At 34.8% G+C, this 19,823-nt stretch overlaps 1 protein-coding gene across 8 annotated transcripts in view; it reads left to right on the forward strand.

The window, feature by feature from the left end:
- The window catches only part of NFIB (nuclear factor I B), a 230,037-nt gene that overhangs the window by 199,154 nt on the left and 11,060 nt on the right, over positions 1-19,823 (forward strand). For 2 of the 8 annotated variants that reach the window (XM_029201388.1, XM_029201390.1), the window contains exons 9-11: positions 3,084-3,249; positions 6,304-6,386; positions 16,399-16,487. The exons of 2 other annotated variants lie outside the window; for them this stretch is intronic. In XM_029201388.1, the coding sequence (XP_029057221.1) occupies positions 3,084-3,249; positions 6,304-6,386; positions 16,399-16,487 (338 nt within the window). Of the gene's footprint in view, positions 1-3,083; positions 3,250-4,780; positions 4,899-6,303; positions 6,387-16,398; positions 16,488-19,823 lie in introns of those variants that run through there. 4 more of the 8 variants (XR_003790623.1, XM_029201389.1, XM_029201392.1 and 1 more) reach the window with 4 other exon arrangements.

Here is a 19,823-nt window from a genome sequence, read left to right on the forward strand (position 1 = left end):
TGTGTGTGTGTGTGTGTGTGTGTGTGTGTGTGTGTGTGTGTGTGTGTGAGTAACAACATGTCCAGCACTATTTGGGTTACTTAACATTAAGTTATCTGTACTTTTAGCTCCATTGACTAGTAATGCTAAACTAAGTATACTGTTCTTGAATTTTGAATTTAAAGTTAAATGATTTGTGTTTTAGAAGAAAATGTTCAAATGGTGTAGCACTTTTAATGACTGTAATAATAATTACTAAGTAAAACAGTAGGATCTTGGTATATCAATTTAGAAGTAAAATTTGCTGTCGGAGCATGGATTCAAAAGTCTCAGTTCCATAGAGCATTTTGCTAGACTCAGCTGGGAACAGTGCACACAAGGTCTGATTTTAATTTGTGTAGAATTTCCATGAATAACAAAGTCTAATTAAGACATCCATTAAAAGTCCTTAACGTTAATTCAGTGTGGAAAATCTTAGAGTTCCATTGGATTTTTTTTTTTTAACTGATGTCTTAATTAGGCGCTGTTAGGGGAAAAATTATGCAAATTAAAATCAGGGCCTTAGTGTTCTGCATTTCTTTAATTATTCAGTGCTTGTTTTACGTATATTTCAATTTCTTTATAAGTTAAGAGGGCATGTTAGGTGATAATCTGCCTATATTGTTCTCAGTTTTTCTTCATATTTTCAAGGTAAAGACCGAGCTTCTGAGAAGCATCTTACTCTCATCTCAATTAAAAAAAAAAAAATTCCCTCTCAGGATTTTGTATAATAGGAGCAATGTACTGTAAGTAGGATAATCCTTTCCTAATGCTGTTCATCTTCAGATAAGATGTCTCTCTTTTCATATCTACAATATGAAAGTTCATCTATTAGCAACCTTAAAAGACAAGCTTTATAGTGTAGCTTCATCTGTTTTGAACCAACAGAAAACTGAAAAGAAATAACCCTTCCATTCTTCTGACCCTGAGTTTCAGGAAAGTTGTCTATATTGGCTTGGGAGTTCTTTCTTTGTCACTTTCACTTTTTTTAAATGAGAGAAACATCTGTTTGTTGGTTTATGTCGATTCAATTCCAGTAGAGAGGCTTGCAGGGTGGGCAAGGTAATATATTTGGTGGCAGCATTTTCTTGACAATATTGTTATTTTTCTCTTCCATGCTCTCAGGTAGGTACTGTCAAAACTGTTTTGGTGAACACAATATACAGAAAGGCTTTTTACCATCGAATGTACCACCGATGATAAAACATGATTACTCTTTTTTTCTTGGGGGAGATATATAAAGCAGTCTTTTGGCAGTGGTCGCATAACCAAAAGTTGATGGTCTTCTTTAGAAACAAATTGCTTTTTCCCTTTGAAAGGAAAAGTGGGTCTTTATTATAAACTGCAGAGTTGTTTTTGCAGGAACATTATATCTGCTTTGATGTTTAACTTCAACTCAAAACCAGGTAATTTGCACTTCAAAATAGGGCTCTTGATATTCGCCTTTTTAGCTCTAAAAATCGGGAAAAAATGAGGACTTGTTGACCTGTTGTCAACTGTTCCTTTCCAGTATCCCCCAGGGCTGCACTGATTTTGACTGTTAAGTCGAGCAACTGAGATGCTTTGTCCTCCCCACAGCAGTTTGGAGATTAATTGCATTGCTGCTACACCGATTAGAGTGAGACAGTCATGCTATTTAATGGAATATTTTAAATAAAATTAGTCTAAGATATAACTCTCTCCTAGGTCTCCATAGGGGGAAAAAAATCTGGTCAGTTTTCCTGACTTAAATACTTAATTTACTCATGATGAATATGTAGGATATTCAAAAGTTCATTTTCTTTATAGAATAAATAATGTGGCCTCTGAGGCACCCAACTAAGACTTACTTCATGTCTCTAAGTTCTAATAGTGAAGTGTTCATAGCTGTTTATCTTTTTCTTTAAAGAAATGTCTACTTGTAATTTATGTGCAGGCATTTAGAAAAATATTCTGTTTCATTGCTTTTTGGACTTTAAAAGTGGTACAGATTATAAAGACTAAACATTTGTGGAGAACACCCTCAGAGCAAATTGTTGTGTACGTTATGTACTGGTGAATTCCAACATGAGCATAATTAAAAATACCATTCTCTGTCTAGAAAAATACATTCCAGTATTTCTTCAAACAGTGTTCCCTTAGAGTTTTGTCTCCCACTATGGACACTAGGTTAAAACTCAGATAATAATATCTTTTCTATCACTGCCTAGCGGATTTTCTCTTTAATTCTCACAGATGTCAACAATCAGTGTTTTGTGTAACTCTCCATGCCCAGCAATGGAAGAGTAACTCAAAAAGCAGAGTATATTTGATTGCCCTCTGCTTCACTTCAGCACATTTTAATTTACGTTGGAAATCTTTTATTTGTAGGTGTAGGGTTGGACCTAGTTCAGCGTTTTATATCATTGTGTGGACGCTGGAATTTTAAATGTTTAAAATATCATTCTACCTGTTTATATTAGTAAATCGTCACAAGTCGAGTGGAGATTCTAAGATCAAAATTGCCTGAGGTGTGTTTCTGAGTGCACCTGTGTGTGAGCAAGGGCTAGCATTTTTGTATGCCAAAGAATGGGCCTTGACTATACATGATGGGCATTGTTGAGTTTGACTCCTTTGGTCTCCTAGAAATCCTTGTCTTCCTTGTCTCAGTGATATCATCATTTAGGTAAATTTTGTGTTCTGAAAGCCAAAAGTGACCATGAAGAGCAGATAAGAAGGTAGCACTGATTCTAATTCTCACTAGCTCAGTAAGGACTTCTGTTTTAGCCTCGGGCTCAGCATTGAAGTCTCCACTTGAGCTTTCTGTCCAACTCAGTGGAAGGATCAGTTCTACCTGGCTCTTGGGGTGTTGTAAAGATGACTAAACCTATATAAAGTGCTTTGAAGCTGAAGACTTTCTTTAAATGCTGCTGCTTCTTATGACTGCTAACCACTGACGAGCCTCTCTGACTCAGATCCGAGAGAGCTTGTGTGGCGGTTGCACACAGCACGCGGGGTCCACTCAGCCCTGTGTGCTGAGTGGACTTGTTGGACGAGATGACTGCCTTTTGTAGTGTTTCACCCGGCATTCTGTTTTTGTTTTGTAGCCTAACAGCAGTGGTCAAGTAGTAGGGAAAGTGCCTGGCCATTTCACTCCTGTCTTGGCACCCTCTCCCCATCCCAGTGCAGTGCGACCTGTGACCCTGACCATGACAGATACTAAACCCATCACTACATCCACTGAAGGTGAGGCAGCTTCACCTACAGCAACCAGTAAGTATTTCTGTAGGAAATGAGAAATGTCCATCAAAGGCGCCGTTGGATATCTGATCCAAGGTGGAAAACACGGCAACTTTTCCAGCTACCCGACCCGATGGAGATTTCTCATTTATGTGGAACTAGCAGGCATGAATGTGGCCTGGCTCTCGCAAGCTCTCTCTTATCAAATTTCACTCAGTGCATCCTATTTGAAAAGGGAGAAGCTTATTTGTTTGAGTAAATAGCTATAACATAAATAATAAGTCATGCCTGCTTGTTCGAGGTATACATTGAAAATGCACTGAATAACATAACAGTGTACAAGGTTTTTATATCACCCGAAGAGAGATTAGGTAATTGTTAGTTATTGGAGCATTCCTATAGAAATTAAGCCCCTTCGCAAGGCAGGCTGAATCAGTACCTCTGTAAGATAATTGCATGTTTACATCACTGCAGGTTATGTCATTGTGAGAAACAGTCACACAATGTTGGGTGGAGAAAACATTTCAGAGCTTAGTATTAGGCACATGTAAGCTACCTGCACTTTCATTGTCTGCAACTTTAAAAAAATTTTTTTGAGTATTTAGCCTATTATGGTGCATCAGGTATTATGATTTTTAGCATGGCCATAACATTTTAAATGTCAGAGATTTAGCCAGTGAATTTACATAGCACATACCAATAACCCAAATGATTCCTTTGCTTCTTTGTATAGAGTACTCATAAGTACACAGGAGTTATTACCCAGTTTTTCAATTGGCTTCATCCACACTGCCAGCTTTTTAGAACTGGAGCTGGTGTGCACAGATTGGTAAAGTGGAATGATAAAATTCCAGTCGGGAGGAATTAGCATGCTTCTCGTCAATTATACGTTAAATCCAGAGCTTCTATTTTCATTTTTAGAACAAGAAAATCCCTATGCTCTGGAAATTCCTGTGTGAAATTACAGAGATTTAGAAGTACCACTGGTTCTTTCTTTCTTGGCCATTGGAAAGTGCTCTTTTTTTGTGGCCTCTGAAAGGCTAGGAAGGAACCCTACAAGAAAAACGGACAATACTTGGAGTGTACAGTGAACTCAGCATTTCTTTCTCAAAATTCATGAGGCCCCATCAAATAATAAAACCACACAAGCTTGTAATTCCCATCAGTAATCATTAATTCTCAGTAACTGGTTTGTTGATAGAGGGTCCTACACTAGTGAACACTTCGCTGAGTGCACAGATGGATGAGACCCAGTCAAGGAAGAATAAGAATCCTTTGTGCTACAGGTTAGCTATGTACATTACAGTCACTAAAATGCTACATCCAAATTTTAAAAGTGGATGCCTTGGGCATCTTTCAGCAAACAAAGTCAACACTTTAAATAAAAGCAAATAGAAAGCAAAGATTTTTAAGTAGTTGAAATTCCAGAAACTTCTGGTACCTACTCTTATACTGACATTAATAGATTACATTCAAGGGAAGATCAGACCGAAACGATCACAGCTCACCTATGGGAGTACTGTCAGCCTGTTTGTTAATGAATTGTTCTTATACTCACATACAGGTTGATTAAAAAGAGATCTTATTTGACTTATAAAATCATAAAATATTCAAAGGAGTATTTTGGTTGTATAAAGATGGCTGCATCAGTCCATTTTCCACTCCTGCACAAAAGCGATATAGTGAGTCGTTTTTCTTTCCTATAAACAAAGTTGTCGCTGCACCTCCCCAGGCGCCACTGATGAGAAATTAGCCATTGAATTCATAAATCAGAAAAATTAAGGAAAACACAGAGGCCAAGGAAACCTCTTTCTCGTGGTTGAAAAGAAAGAATAGCACAGACTTGGTGCCCACTCTCTAAGGGTGAGGCTCTTCTTCAATGGTGTGTGTTGAATTCCAGAGGTCTGGAGATTGAATAGGGGACACTGGCTGCTTAGGGCTGCTCTTGAGTGAGCCCTTCATTCAGGAATAACTAAAAGGTGAATTGTGAGCATCTTCACTGTTTTAAAAAGTTGACCTAAAAAAGCCTCAATGGGCCAAATGAACGTGGCAGGATTAGTGTATTCGTTTTAAAAACGCCTTTTAAGAATTAACGTCTGGATTCCTCATTAATCTGACGGTTTTAAACCAAATATTATAGCTTTCTTCAGACCTATAGATGTAACATAAATGATGAAAATTTACTTTTTCTGTTTATTCTGACATGGAACAATGGGATTGCTTAGTGCTGGGAAGATACATTAGTCCTTTCCTCTGTGAAAAGGAACAAACATCTTTAGGGCTAGGGAGATGTTTTCTTTGAAAAATTCGCTCTGCACAAACAAGTACCTGTACAAAAAGTACTTGCAAGGTGAGACCCTAATAATTTAAGGAGTATTCACTATCTATCAACTCACTCTCTGGACCAATCACAAAAAAATTGACTTTTTGTGCTTCTGGAAAAGAAATGATTTTTTTCAGAAACATTTCTATCAAACTTAAGGGCATTTTCACATTAAATAAAATACTGAGCTAATTCATTCTATATGATATAATAAAATAGCCTTCTCCTTTATGTTAATAATGTTAGATATTCTTTTTAGTAAGACTTTTCAGTAAGATTTTTCATCCTATATCATCAAGCACATCTGCTTAAATCCCATCAGTTAAACCTTTCACTTTTTCCTGACAGACTTTCAGTCTGCTTTTACATTTAGAATCACAGACCATCATCGATTATCCCATTATTAGACAACCAGTATCTCGTAAAAAGGTCCATCTAGGAAAGGGACCCTTCTATTTAGCCCGTCCTTGGTACTCCTGCAAGACTGTAACCAGAGCATGTGTGAGATGCCCACACCAAAGTATGGGATATGGTTACTGGATAGATTTTTTGGGAGGGGGGTAAACCAGTCAACTTGAGGTCAACTGTCATTTATATCAGTGGTATTCACTCACACGAAAGAGAAGAGAAAGACATTGTGTTTTGTTTTTGTTTTTGTTTTTTTTTGGTTGCAAGTCCCACTTCTCTGGGTTTCTTTTGCGTGGACAGGGTGTTCATTTGATAGTTCGCAATTTTTATCTTTGTTTTTGTTCTTCCTTAATCAGCCTACACAGCCTCAGGCACATCTCAAGCCAATCGATATGTGGGACTAAGCCCAAGAGACCCATCCTTCCTACATCAGCAACAGGTGGGCAAGTTTCACCCAGGTGTGATGGTGTAGCCACGCTTTTGCATTGGTGCTTTTTCTCCATGCTGCCTCTCAGATCTTGACTCAGAACGGGGCTCACGGGGCTTCTGAGAAAGAAATTGATCATTTCATTTTCCAAAATATCTTCTCATTTATCCATTGTTTCTCGCCTCTCTAAACAGGGTGTCTCAAATTGGCTCAAGACCTTTTCCTTCTCTGTAGCATATTTCATAACATCCATGAATAAACAGTGTTTCAGCCAGAGTATTTTTCTGTTTTACTGGCTATTGAGAGCTTACTAGCCTATACCTTCCAAAGACAAAAATTGTCAATTGATTTAAAAGCCAATTAAAGTAGGAGCACTACACAATTCACAATTTGTGGGTTTTTTTGAGCTCTTTCATATTTTCCAGATGTTTTACTCCTCATTTTGGTATTTTAGTCCAAGAAGATGAGTTTTGAACCTAAAATCTCAGGCGACGCATCCTTCCTATTTTAATAGGTTTAAATTGGTTTACTGATTTCGGATGTGATAAAACACTTTTTTTTTGGTTCTGCTTTCTTACCTCATTTATGTTTCAAGTAGCATTTTAAATTTCACATCTCATTAATGCTGTAAATTTAATGCAAATGAAGTGTTTACCCAAACTGTGAAAATATACAGCCAGGATTAATGGTAGCTTATAAACAAATTAGCCATAGTCAAAAGCGTGGACCATACAAATACAGAAATCCCACGATTCTAGTTACGGGATGACAGAAATCATTCTAAACACTTCCAAATTTAAATATATTTTATGATGCATATGTTTGCTGCTCTCAAGTTTTGATAGCAGAGCAGTTTGAAATTAACAGTGTGCAAAATATTGCATAGGGAAAAATGTCTATAATGAATCAGAAAGAGCTGGTATTAATGAGCTTGCTCTTCATTTAAGTTGTATGTGCAACTGAGTTTTTACAGATGTAGCGAGCCTGTGCAGGTACTCATGCCAGCTTCTTTTGTTCTAGACTTGTCCACCTAGTTTATGCTTATCATGCCTATCTGTGCCTCATGTGGAACTTTCAAGTCCTGCCCAGTTGCAGGCCAAGGTGGCAGACTGCTTATATTAAAGGTCACCACATGCAGAGTTCAGAGAAAATCGTAAAGATGATAGCTTATTCAAGATACTTGATGTTTTGCCAGGTTTAAAAAAAAGCAAAACAAAACAAAACAAAAGAGTGAGAGCTAACTGAAAACATCTGTACACAGTTATGAAAATACCAAATAATAATTAGTGGTTTTGCCAGCCATTGGCTTTTCAACATAATTTTCTGAAATGTTGCTTTTTTTCACCTCTAAAATTGCTATAATATGAAATATGCTATAATTACTGTAATATGGTTCTATTTGACAAATGTATATGTTCCTTGTGTTTTTTAAAAACATATGCAGGATTCATAGGTTTAGAAACTTATTCTCTTACAAATCATTTCACATATTTTCAGAAATATTTTTGTCATGAGACTTGCATTCTTAATGACATGTCTCTAGTTTTCAGTTAACTTTTAATTCATAGAATCGTGCCTCTGTTATTTAAACCTTTAGCCCAAACACATTTAGAATATTATAACCACTTTCATGTATTTAGAAGCAATCTTCCCATCCTCCTGTCCTAACCTAAGGCAGCTTTAAGTTTTTAATTTATAACTCATGACTGTCATTAGAGCCTCATGTAATTATGATCACAAAAATTGATTATATAAAAGTTATTTCTTCTTTCACATGTCCAAGGATAAATCAAGAAAACTTAACAAGCATCAGGAAAATACTAGTCTTAACGTAGATAGAGTTCTGAGCACATTTTAATTGAAAATATATATATATATATATGAGTTCTAGAACTACAAACTTTTTTCATCAAAGGCTGCCACTTGTTATTTAAGTAGACAATGTCAAGTGAAGACCTCTTACAATATAAATATGATTAGATGGGTCAAATATGGTGTACACTTATGGAATATATAATGTGTATTGATCTTTGAAAGAAAAATTATATAAGCTTCATAATGAAAAATATAATGTTCAGTTTTAAGTGCCATACAGACAGATAATTTGTCCTCTGTATAATGAAAGAATTAGTGCTACTTTTTGAATTGAAGAAGCCCTATATGCCAATTCATAATAAGCTACAATTTGAGGCATGCAGAAAATGAGTGTATATGCGTATCATACTATACACGTATATTACTAAACTAAGGCTCTAGTTAAAAGCTTTCAATTACTTTAATCCTTTCAAATTTTAACAGAATCCTAGAGATGAAGTTTTATGTTTACTGTCCAGGAACAGAGGGACAGGAACAGTTTAAATGACTTCAGTAGAGTAAAGGTTATTCTTTCGTACAGCAGAAATGAGATTGATTTACTGTGTGCTTTCATTACTTTCCAAAGATTTAAAAGAGACCACTCTTCTAGCAGCAGGTTTTAAATGCATTTGGTTTAAAGTACTCAGTGATGAATGGAAAGAAAAATCAAGGGGTACATGAAATAAAGGTAATCAATCATTTTATATTAGCTAGGAGAAATTCAAAATTAGAAAGGCAATGGTTTTAGTCTGAGAGAGTTCTTTTAAACATTCCCCTTAGCTTTTAATATACATGACCCCTTAAGAATAAATATTGTCACCAGGTACATTCTTCAGTTTATTGGCGACTGCTGTATAAAGATTTATCCTTTTAGGTTATGAAAAGTATTGATGTGCATTGTTGAGTGCTATTTTTTTCTTAGAAAAGAACTTTAATATAGCCTACATAAATTAGAGATAACAATAAATTTAAAATTGTTGAATAATTTTGACTGTCTTATAAATAATCTTTCCACACAATGACACTAAAGCAGAGCTTTCAATATAATTATTCCTAACACACAAGGACACTGACTTCTTAAATTAAGATGGGAAATATTAAAATTAACCCTGTACTCCACTGGTAAGAGTAATACATTCATTTTGGCAAATCTGAATACTAAAAGCATAAGCTTTTATAACCATTAACTTGGAATACATGCAGTTGTTATTAGTAATTATACATCACTGTGCTCCTTTTTATAATGGTTATTACTGATCATTACTGGTTGCTAACTGCCTTGAAATATAGTTTTTCTGACACAGGAATTCCACTGCCATTCTAAATGTGATATCTCATTTGAGTCTGAAAAATAAAATCACATAACCTTGAAGAATATTTCAAAAAAAATTTCTTTAAAACAATTGATTATTTTCCATTAAAAACAGTCCTCTAATTAGTCATAATAATCAGCTCATGCCAGCTGATCAGAACTTTGAAGTTTCCCTTTATCTCTTAACTCAATCTTGAGTGTTTTTCAAGGTCTGGAACTAGACTGTCTTTGAGATGATTGGCTTATTTAGTGCATTCACTATTGGCATGGGGGAAATCTTAAAATCAGAACTTCAATTGGAACTTCATTCTTTAACTTTTCTCTTGGACGGTGGTGTGGTGGCTTGAAGAACTTGTGGGTTTTTGGCAAACCGAACTCTTTAGTCTCTGCTGAGAAATGTCTTTTTATGATTTGGAACTTTTTCAGAAGTGTCAAGGACCTCCTCTCTGGCTTAACTTCACAGAAGTTTAGTAAAATGCGGTGTTTCCTTTCCTCCTTATACTTCCTGAACACACTGTGCACATTCATTATGATAGGCAGTGAAGAAACCACACTTCCTAAATTTCATCTCCCCAAGAATATCGGAATTATATAGCAGAGTATTGGGTATTGCTTAGAAAATACAGAAATTTTTGTATAATCCAGTCTAACAATTTTAGTATAAATGGCAAATATGAGACAGCTTACTTGAATTAGCACCAATTTCATATTGATCAGCCTCATAATAAATTTGCTAAATTGCAGGCCTTCTTTCTTTGTAGTCATAGAAAGTTTGGTAACATAAAAAGGTCTAGTTAATTTGATCACCGTTATACTAGAGTGTAAGGCCATAATAAAAGTATAAATCCTTACTGTTATACATCAGTACAACATATTTACAAAACCCTTATTGCAAGTTGGAAAAAAAGTTTGTAGCTAAGAAGCTTCTTGTTTGGAAATAAAAGATTAGTATTCGAAGTAATTCGATTACTATTCATATCAATTACTATTGATTACTATTCAAATACTATTACTATTTGAGTGTCGTGTAGGCAAGGATAATGATCCAGATCTTAGGTGTTTCCCCTTGGGCAGATTTTTGAGGGAAACTAGATGGTCCCCATGCTTGTTTTTCTGAAACTCATTGAGTTGGGCTAAGGTACATATTAACCTTTGATATCGATTTGAGATTTGAGATGGAGCAAATGGGAGGTCACTTTTGCCTTCCCTGAGACAACAAAGTCAAGTCAGCTGTAGTTTATAAAATACAAGACTTGTTTTCATAATCTCAAAATTATAATCTCCTGACTATATATGCTACTTATTATTAGAGCTAATGAATCAGTGGGCTGATCAACTCAAGTCCTTGCATTACTTCTCACAGTTGCATGGATTTTACTGGTGCCCGGGCTTCCGCATGTTACATCTCTTGCATGATTGTATGATGCTCTTATTTCAATTTCAATCACTGGGCTACTTTCTATGAAAATGTTTTCAACACTTTTCTTGATAAAAGTTTGAAACTAGAATTTGAAAGGACTTTTCACGACACTAAAAATTTCTGTTACACCCAATGGCCTTTTTAAGACGTTGCCTCTGTACGATTTTATGTTTGTTTATCTAAGATATTCATTGAAATCCCTTTATAATATTTGTCCTGACAAATGGCAAAGCCAAAGCTAGGTACCTTAAAACCACTGGCAAGGTAGTCTTTTATTAAAGGCAAGCAATTGAAAGGCCACAAGTAGACTATCAACAAACTTTTCAATAAAGTCAGGAAGCAGGCTATCAACACTTGGGCTGTTCTTATTGTGTCTGTTATCATAATTGACAGCTTGACGTAAAACCCTATCACATGACTTCTGGGTAGGTATGTAAATGGATAAGAGGTCACCTTTCACATATGCTAGCTGGAAAGGAAACACATTTAAAGGAAGTTTCACTCAAAATAATGGCTATGCAAATGTTTAGCTTTTTGGCTAGTTCTTAAAATAAAAAATAAAATAAAATAAAAAACCTTCCAAAGTCTGTCTTTTATCATTCATTCATTCACTTACTTTTATTGGGTATCAAAGGCTAATATCCAGATAAATTATTCTAGAGAACATAAAAATAAAATCGTTTGCTGTAACCTTAAATTTCAGTCAATGCAATCACAAGGGAGACAATTTTCTTTTCTGAAATTTTTAACTTCAGAAGGTCTAAGCAGAATCAGGGAAATAAAGGAAATTATGAAGAGTTATAATTATAGACATTTTAGCCTTAAATATTCTTGAGCTGCACATGAAAAGTAGGGTAGGAAAAGAATAATGACAGGCAAACTTGTGTCGTGGGAGAGAAACAGGGATTAGGAGTCAGGAGGTGTGGTTTTAGTGACATGACAGGACATGTCTAACCTTGGACAGGCCTTTAAACCTTTCTGTCCTATTCTTATCTTGGAAAGGAAAATGAAGAGCTTGAACTACATGATCTCCAAGTTCCCCTGAAATCTTAAATTTTACAGATGAAAGTAACCTCCATTTAAAAATTAAAAACAAAAACTTTTCATTTTCTAGTTCTTATGATTTATGGTCAGTAGTGTTTATTTAGTTCATGAACTATGCATACCCATTTAACTTAATCCTACCGTGTTTATTAAATATCAAGAAGCACGGTTTTCAGAAATTGATATGAGATGTAACTTTAAGGTACCAGGATGACCTTGAATATCTTTTTCATTTTTATATGTTTACATGCTCCACCTGTATCACAATTTTATCTTGACCATTTTGTTTGTTCAGTAAAGCTACATCCTTTTCATTCAGAGGCCATTTTATTTGCTCTCTGGTAGGTGATTAATAAAATAAAAATCAACTAATCTAAGAGTTAAGAGGAAAATATGAATCCTGAAGGATTAATCTTTTTAATCACCCCACCCCCAAAAGCACCCCCACCCCCCAAAAATCTGTTTCTTTGGGGGCTACCTGGAGAAATGAAGAAACCTAAAAGAATATAAAACACACCTTTCAAGATATTCCCTTGAGGGTCCCTGTAAGCTTAAAAAAAAGAAAAGCAAAAAGATAAATTTACCTGTGTTGATTATTCTGTTTACAGTTTAATGGTTTATTGGTTCAAGGGAAAGCTGTTGTCATCATAAGGGACTGTTAGTACTGTTTGCTGAGTCCAGCAAAGTAGAACATTTTCTTACCTTCTTTCTTTTGTTCCCAAAGCTAATTGTGAGGCATTTAACAAAAGCCCGTGTTAATAACAATGGAGGCCCGTCCTGTGAATAAACAAACTCTTATTCTGAAATCACAGGCAATGTTGATTCTACCTGCATGAATATTTGAGTGTCCTGTAGGCAAGGATAATGATCCAGATCTTAGGTGTTTCCCCTTGGGCAGATTTTTGAGGGAAACTAGATGGTCCCCATGCTTGTTTTTCTGAAACTCATTGAGTTGGGCTAAGAACAAGGTTCTCATTCCAGAGATTTTAGGGACATCATCTTAAGAACATATGCAGTGAAAACTTTACCTTCACTTCTTTCTTAGTTTGGATTTTTTCAACCCCATCCCTTCACTCATAGCTTTTTTGAAGGAGAATCTTAAACTTCCTTACCTCACCTTCTGTTTGCTTTTGGAAATCTGGGCATAATTGTTTTAATATAAAATTTACCTTAATTTTCTAGACAATCTTATGTCATGTTTGTGGATGCATATAAATTAAAGAATTAAAATTATTTATATGTGTGCATTTCTGTGAGGATGTGCATATGATCAGATCTGTCAAAGAGTCTGTATTGTTACAAATGTACGAGTTGCTACAAACACAACTTTAACAAACTAAATTTCTAAACGACTTTGCCCCTGGTGTTTTAAACTTGATTACTATAGGGGGAAAAAGTATCTCCCTATTTTTTGAGGAAAAGTACTTGGAAAAATCACTAGGGCGTTGTTGAAGCTTTGCAGAAAATTATTATGTTAATGAAAGGCATGTATTTATGTACCACCTAAAATTAAAGATTTAAAATTTAATTTAAAAAAAGAATTGATAGCTAAATTACATAACACCTACCCTCTCACAGGACAGAAATTGAGAAATCACTACCCTAAACTTAAATAAGATTATCACCTATTATTTTAAACATTTAAAGTCTAAAGTAAAATCCGTTTTGGTTAGGAATTCTGAATTATGCTAATACCAAGAATATTTAACATGTTCCAAAAAGAAGCTTAAATACACTTAACCTTTCATCACCTGAGAATCTGTTCAAAATTTGCTGAGTCAGGACTATCTTATTCAAACAAGATTCTTAGGAATTGATTTCACTAGGAATTAGTATCATGGAAATTTTCAGTGAATATACAGTTTCTATTTTAATTGTTTATTGTTTCCCCTGTCCACACGATCACCTTTAAAATTTTGCTTAATCAAGAGGTTAATTATTAATTCAAAGGCTCTTGGTCAAGTAACCTGGTTAAGTAAGTTATAACATATAAGCAGGTATAAATACTTCTCCTCAGAAACTTTTGGAAATGTTGACAATGCCAGTCCACAATCTAAATAGCTAAATAAATTGAAATTTTATTTTATATTTTCAGTAACTGAAAGGAAATTAATTCAATACTAATGATATCCTGCCCATTTCTTTGGCACGTAGATTGTTAAATATACTCAGTGATCATTTTTTCTGTATTTAAGCATAATTATCTGTTTGGGAGAAGATATTTTGATCATATGTACCTTAAGTATGGTTGAAAATGAATAGTTGTAGTCAGGTTTCATCCCTTTGAGACTACTGTTAGGAGAGAAAAGTCCAAAAGTATGTTGATTTTAAGTGTTCACCGGGTGGCCAAAGACAGCCCTCTTGACATTTTGGAGGGATGATTAACAAAGAAACAAACAAAAAATTAGCAACATGAACAACAAAAAACTAACTGATTTACATATGCATTCTTCCAAGGAGACAACAGTGTCTCCAGTTGTCTGGGAGACAACAAGCCAATCAGTGAGTGATATTTAGGTCACCTGGCTTTGTGAAAATAGCTTTTCTTTATGAAAATTTCTCCAATATAACCTGAGAGGCTCATAGAAACTAACCTGAAATTAATTATTAGCAGAATTAACATGTGCTCTGCCTAGAGCTCTGCTCTACTCTGCCCCCCTTCTTCAGAATGTTTACTTGACTCAAAACTAGGACTAGAGCAGAATCTATGAGTGGTCCTTAAGGTAATCTTTATACGAAGCCAAGCTTCTTGAACTGTTTTTAGATTGTTTTCATAGTATTGCTTGAAAAGAATAGACTTTGAAGGAGCCAACTGACTACTGTTACTGAAGAAATAATTTTTCAAATTGCCCCATCACATTGCATTTCTGATGAGATGCTCCATTTTGAGCACTTTTTAAAAATCTTGCCATAAAATTTTCTCCTTTACGCAAGCATTAAGGTCCATTTTAAGAATATTTTTCATTCTAATTTAATTTCTTTACTGATATATGGCTTATTTATGACATGTATTCTAAGCAAAATCTACATATCTTTCAACCTATCTATCTGTCTACATTAAGGGAATTTTTTCAGCTTTTTAATTAGTTAATTAATTGATTGGTTAATTAATTTTCAGTTCTTTAATTTATAAAATTACTTTTACCTGAAATATCAGTATAATTAAAATACACGTTTGGGGAATTGTAGGTGGTGTTTTTGGAGCCTCATAGATCTGTAGAAAAATGAGCAAAACCAAATATTCTGAAACTCCAGAATCACTATTACCTAGAGTGTATAGAAACTAGAGTCTAAAAGGAAAAGATTCTTAATAGCCAATTTTTTTTTTAGCCATAATGTTATCAGAAAGGATTAAAATAACTTATCATGAGTTTAAAGGGACTTTGGCTCCAATCATCATCTTCTAGAAATTCTTACTGAAAAGCAGCAAACAAGGTTTAGTGGACTGCTTTGAATAAGTCATCTTTTCAATGCAAGATTCAGTTAATTTACAGCATAGCTCTCTACAGATTAAAACCCATGATTTTCTAGTGTGTTTTTTCCCCCCAAAGCCAGATAAGTTTACTTTCTTAAGGATAAAAATAAGCAATATATCTTTTCAATAAATCTGCTAGCACTGTAGGGCAGCTGTTAACCAAACAGAGCTGGATAGGGTTACTGGAACAACCTCTGAAGGGCAGAGCTGATGATTTGGAGATCTGGGAAGAATTCGTTTCAGCTTGTATTCAGCGCATTCCTCACTCTATTCAGATGTGGTAAAGTATTTCCAATGCCATTACTCTGAGTTTAAAATAAAAGTAGAAACTCTTATCAACTCTGTCTGGAAAAAAAAAAAAGCCACTTTGAATAAAACAAAATTAGTAAACATCTAAAACTGAATCCCTTGATGCTTCTAAACATAAGTTAGGGAGGATGTTCATAAGGTGGGACCCTTCTCCTCTAAACTGCATGTCTTCTGTGTTTTGCAAACTGCATGCTTAAAAGTTATTGATTATTTTACTCAGTGCAGATTATTTGGTATGTTACATATTTTTAAAAGCTTTTAAAATTTTTTTTCTAAAATATTTCTCTCTATTGAACATTAACGTTTGCTTTTATTTCAGCACATTTTGTACTCTAATTAATGTCTAATTGTTATGTTCTAAGCACTCATTTCTCTTGTATGCTTTAATTAATAGAGAAGCATATTGCAATAGCTTTTTCTGAAAAACAGTCTAGGAATCTTGCTTTTCAGAGTAAGGTTTTCTTTTGCTCTTTTTTTTTTTTTTTTTAAGTTGCCTCTTGGGAAAGTAAGGTTAATGCCATGTACAGTACTAGTTTGCATGTGTTCATTTAAATACTAAAAACTGTAGTACTGCTCGATCCATATCTGACTGCTAGGTTTCAATTGACAGCTGAGGATTTGTGACTGGACCATGAATCAAAACGGCAGGCATTTATACCCCAGTACCAGTGAGGATACATTGGGAATTACTTGGCAAAGGTAACATTTTAATTATTTCCAACCCTACACTTACACCTAAAATTACATGAGCTATAGTGTTTGTTTCTAACTAGCTTTACAGAAAGTATATATATGTTAAAATTTTAGTTGTTTTGGCTATATCGTCCTTCTCTCCCTACCCTCTTTCTTTATTTCTCATTTAGATGCAACTTCAAATTAATTGGAGATTAGAGCATATGCTAATTGGTGACTGGAATTCCTAAGTGCTGTCAAATGTTGTAAACGATTTATAATAGTGGGGGGAGGTGGGGAGGAGGGGATTTGACACTTAGATTTTAGGAACTGAAAAATGAAATCACAATTTTAGGGAAGATTTTTTTTCAGCTGTCTGAGGAAAAAGCATGGGGTTTTCACATTATAGTTTCTTCTCATTTCAGTTCTTTTTCTTTACTGTTAACTTTAAGCCATTTTACTATTCATTTACTCCCCTCTCAGAGGGAAAAAGCTAACTAAAAGAAAAATTTCAAATCAGTCAATTTAACTGTTATTAGCAACACTCATGAATTTTGGAGTGGGGGGATTGTTGGAATCAATAGCTAGAGAAGGAATTTTGTTTAAGTAAAGTTTTAGCTTCTTTTTATACATTGATGTGAATCACTGAGAGCTGACTTTATTTGGTTGGCTGAGAAAATCATTCTAAAACTTCATTTTCAAAACCAGTTTTGATATTGTCTCACGTACTGGTTTTAGAAAGTAAGTAGTGCTAATTCAGCTTCTTATGAATTATTTCAGTAAAGAATAAATTGTGTCAAATTGACAAATTAAATGATTAAAATTCATGGTATAATCTTATGTAATGAGATAAAAATTTACAGAAGAGAGTGAGGTAATCCCATAAGGAGTTCAACAAAAGTAGAGCCAACATAATTTTCAAACTGTGTTATGACTGTCATCCTCTCTTTACTAAGCATCCCTGTGTTAAAAGTACATACTTGGGTATCAGTTGTAAAAGTGCTGCGCATCTCCATATGCTTCATAGAAACTGCTGAAGAGTAAAGTTTCAAAGAATGAAATTAATGAAATGCCCACATTTTTCCTCAGGTAAAAATTAAGAAAATTAGTTGGATTCTGTTTTAAAAGCCTGTTGACTTTTTATTAATTCACTACCTGAAATGAATACCATATGACTTTTCCTCTTTTTAAAGATTAGTATAACATCCTCTTTAAAATGTGTACATTTTTACCTCTTTTGATTTTTTTCCACGAAGCTTGTATTATTCCTCCATTTGGAAAAAATACAATATATACTTACAAAAAAGAAGATAAACTCAATGAAAGAAGATAAACTATTTATTTAAATAGTCTTTATTAGTAAGTATTTTAAAATTTAATTTGATTCAACTTGATAACACAATGTTTGGATCTAATTTTATTTATCCTTATATTCCATGCTCTGTTGGTTGGCTAAATGGCCCATTTCTACATACAAGCCTTAATATATTTAGAAAAAATTGCAAGTCAGATGGAAAGAACTTGTGTTTTTAAATGTAGCTATAGCTGTGTGAACTTCCCAATCTGTGGATTACTGATTGACATTTACTTATCTAAAATTGGGTAGTATTGCTAAAGTACATTAAAGCGAAATAAGGATATAAATTATTGAAGACTTAAACTATAACTGTACCTAGTTCGTAGTGATGTTTCAACTCAAACATTGTTATCCCCAAAAGGAAAAGGTGAGTGGACAGTGAATCACCACAGAACACAGGTATTGGAGTGAATTAATATGACGACTAAACTCAGTTCTTAGGAGAGCATTGTTCATCTTACAAATCATCTTCTTGGTGAAAAAGTGGTGTGGTCATCAGTTTCAGGTCACAATCAGAAAAAAAAAAATGGACTTCATGTAGTTAAGATTTATTTTCTCTCTCAAAAATAATTTTTTTGGATTAGCAGGACATGATATGTAGAATGGCCTTAGTGCTTCAAAAAGCTTGACGAAGGTAGCTTTTGGTTTGTTTCTTCCCTTTTTATCATGATTCAGAGGGCACATAATTGATAACGGCAGGCATCACGTTCATACATTCAACAGGTATTTATTGAATCTCTGTGGTGGGCAGTCCCAGACACACTGTGACTGATACAGACCCTCACCGTTCTTAAAATCCGAGTATCATACAGTTCAGAGTAAATGTGCTCAGATGCGACAGGAATTTGCTTTGCTTTGTTATACTTATCAAAAATAGGCACACGTGGAGTCCATATTTGATCATAAAATAGGTCATGTCTGTGGCATAACATATTCATAATTTATTCATGGTTTATAGTGTGTGTCTTATAGTTATTTAGGAAACTCAGTAGTTGTTTTTTTTTTCCTAGAAAAGATATTGAAAAAAGAAATCACAAATGTCTGTAACACTACTACTTTTAAGGCAGATAACAGACATCTGAAATCTTCAGGGCACTGCTGCAACTTTAGAATGATCTGAATAAATTAAAAATACATGAGAAATGTCTATTCAACCAGAGAATTAAATCATTTGCCTTTGTCCTAATGGAATAAAGAAAATATCACGTTATTTTGGTTGTGGTTGTTGCTTTTTGTTTTGAACAAAAGGCAATCCCTGGAGACTTTGTGGTAGCAAAGGACAAAGCAAAGAAGGTGTTTTGGTTTTGCTTTGTTTTGATTGTTGTTAGCTACCGTTACCTTCTTCGTATAATCACTTGTCCATGGTCGCCCCCTTTTCTGCCTTGTGCCCATCCTTCTGTAGAGGTGTTTCCATGTCAAAGCAGCTCCTTCTTCAGGGCTGAAAATGGCAGTGCTGAGGGAGCTGAGTGAGTATAATCAAAACTGGAAGACTTCCTCCACCCTCCTCCCTCTCCACACGTCCCCCACCCCCAATGTATAAACATTCTCTTCGGAACCAAAGCTGACTCCGTTGGAAAGTTTTCACAGACTTATTAAGTTGCAACCCTGAAGGTGTTCTGTTGTTTTGACCTTAGAATTTTGTGAGCCATTTGTGTGTATGTGTGTGTGTGTGTGTGTTGCTTGCGTCTTGAAAATGTGAATTGTTTTCTAACCCAAAGGTCACGTACTGCAGTCAACCCAGAGTGAAATCCCTTGGTGGAGGGCTTACTTCTGCTTGAGGCTGGAGGGGCTCAGCTCTTAGCCGGGTAATAGGTGATGATGAGTTGCTTATGTTGTTCATAAGGGTACTGTTGTGTCTGTGCTTTGTCCTCTGATGTGGACAAATTACACTGCTACATATGTGAGTTACGTGGGTATAAACAAATACAGCAGTTAACTCCCTAACTGGCTTTCTTTCTTGAAACTATAGCCAGAACATAGCTTGTACTAGCAAATATGAAAGAGCA

This window comes from Monodon monoceros, unplaced genomic scaffold (genome assembly GCF_005190385.1).
Source record: "Monodon monoceros isolate NGI ecotype Baffin Bay Population unplaced genomic scaffold, NGI_Narwhal_1 Super_Scaffold_5, whole genome shotgun sequence".
Classification (NCBI taxonomy): domain Eukaryota; kingdom Metazoa; phylum Chordata; class Mammalia; order Artiodactyla; family Monodontidae; genus Monodon; species Monodon monoceros.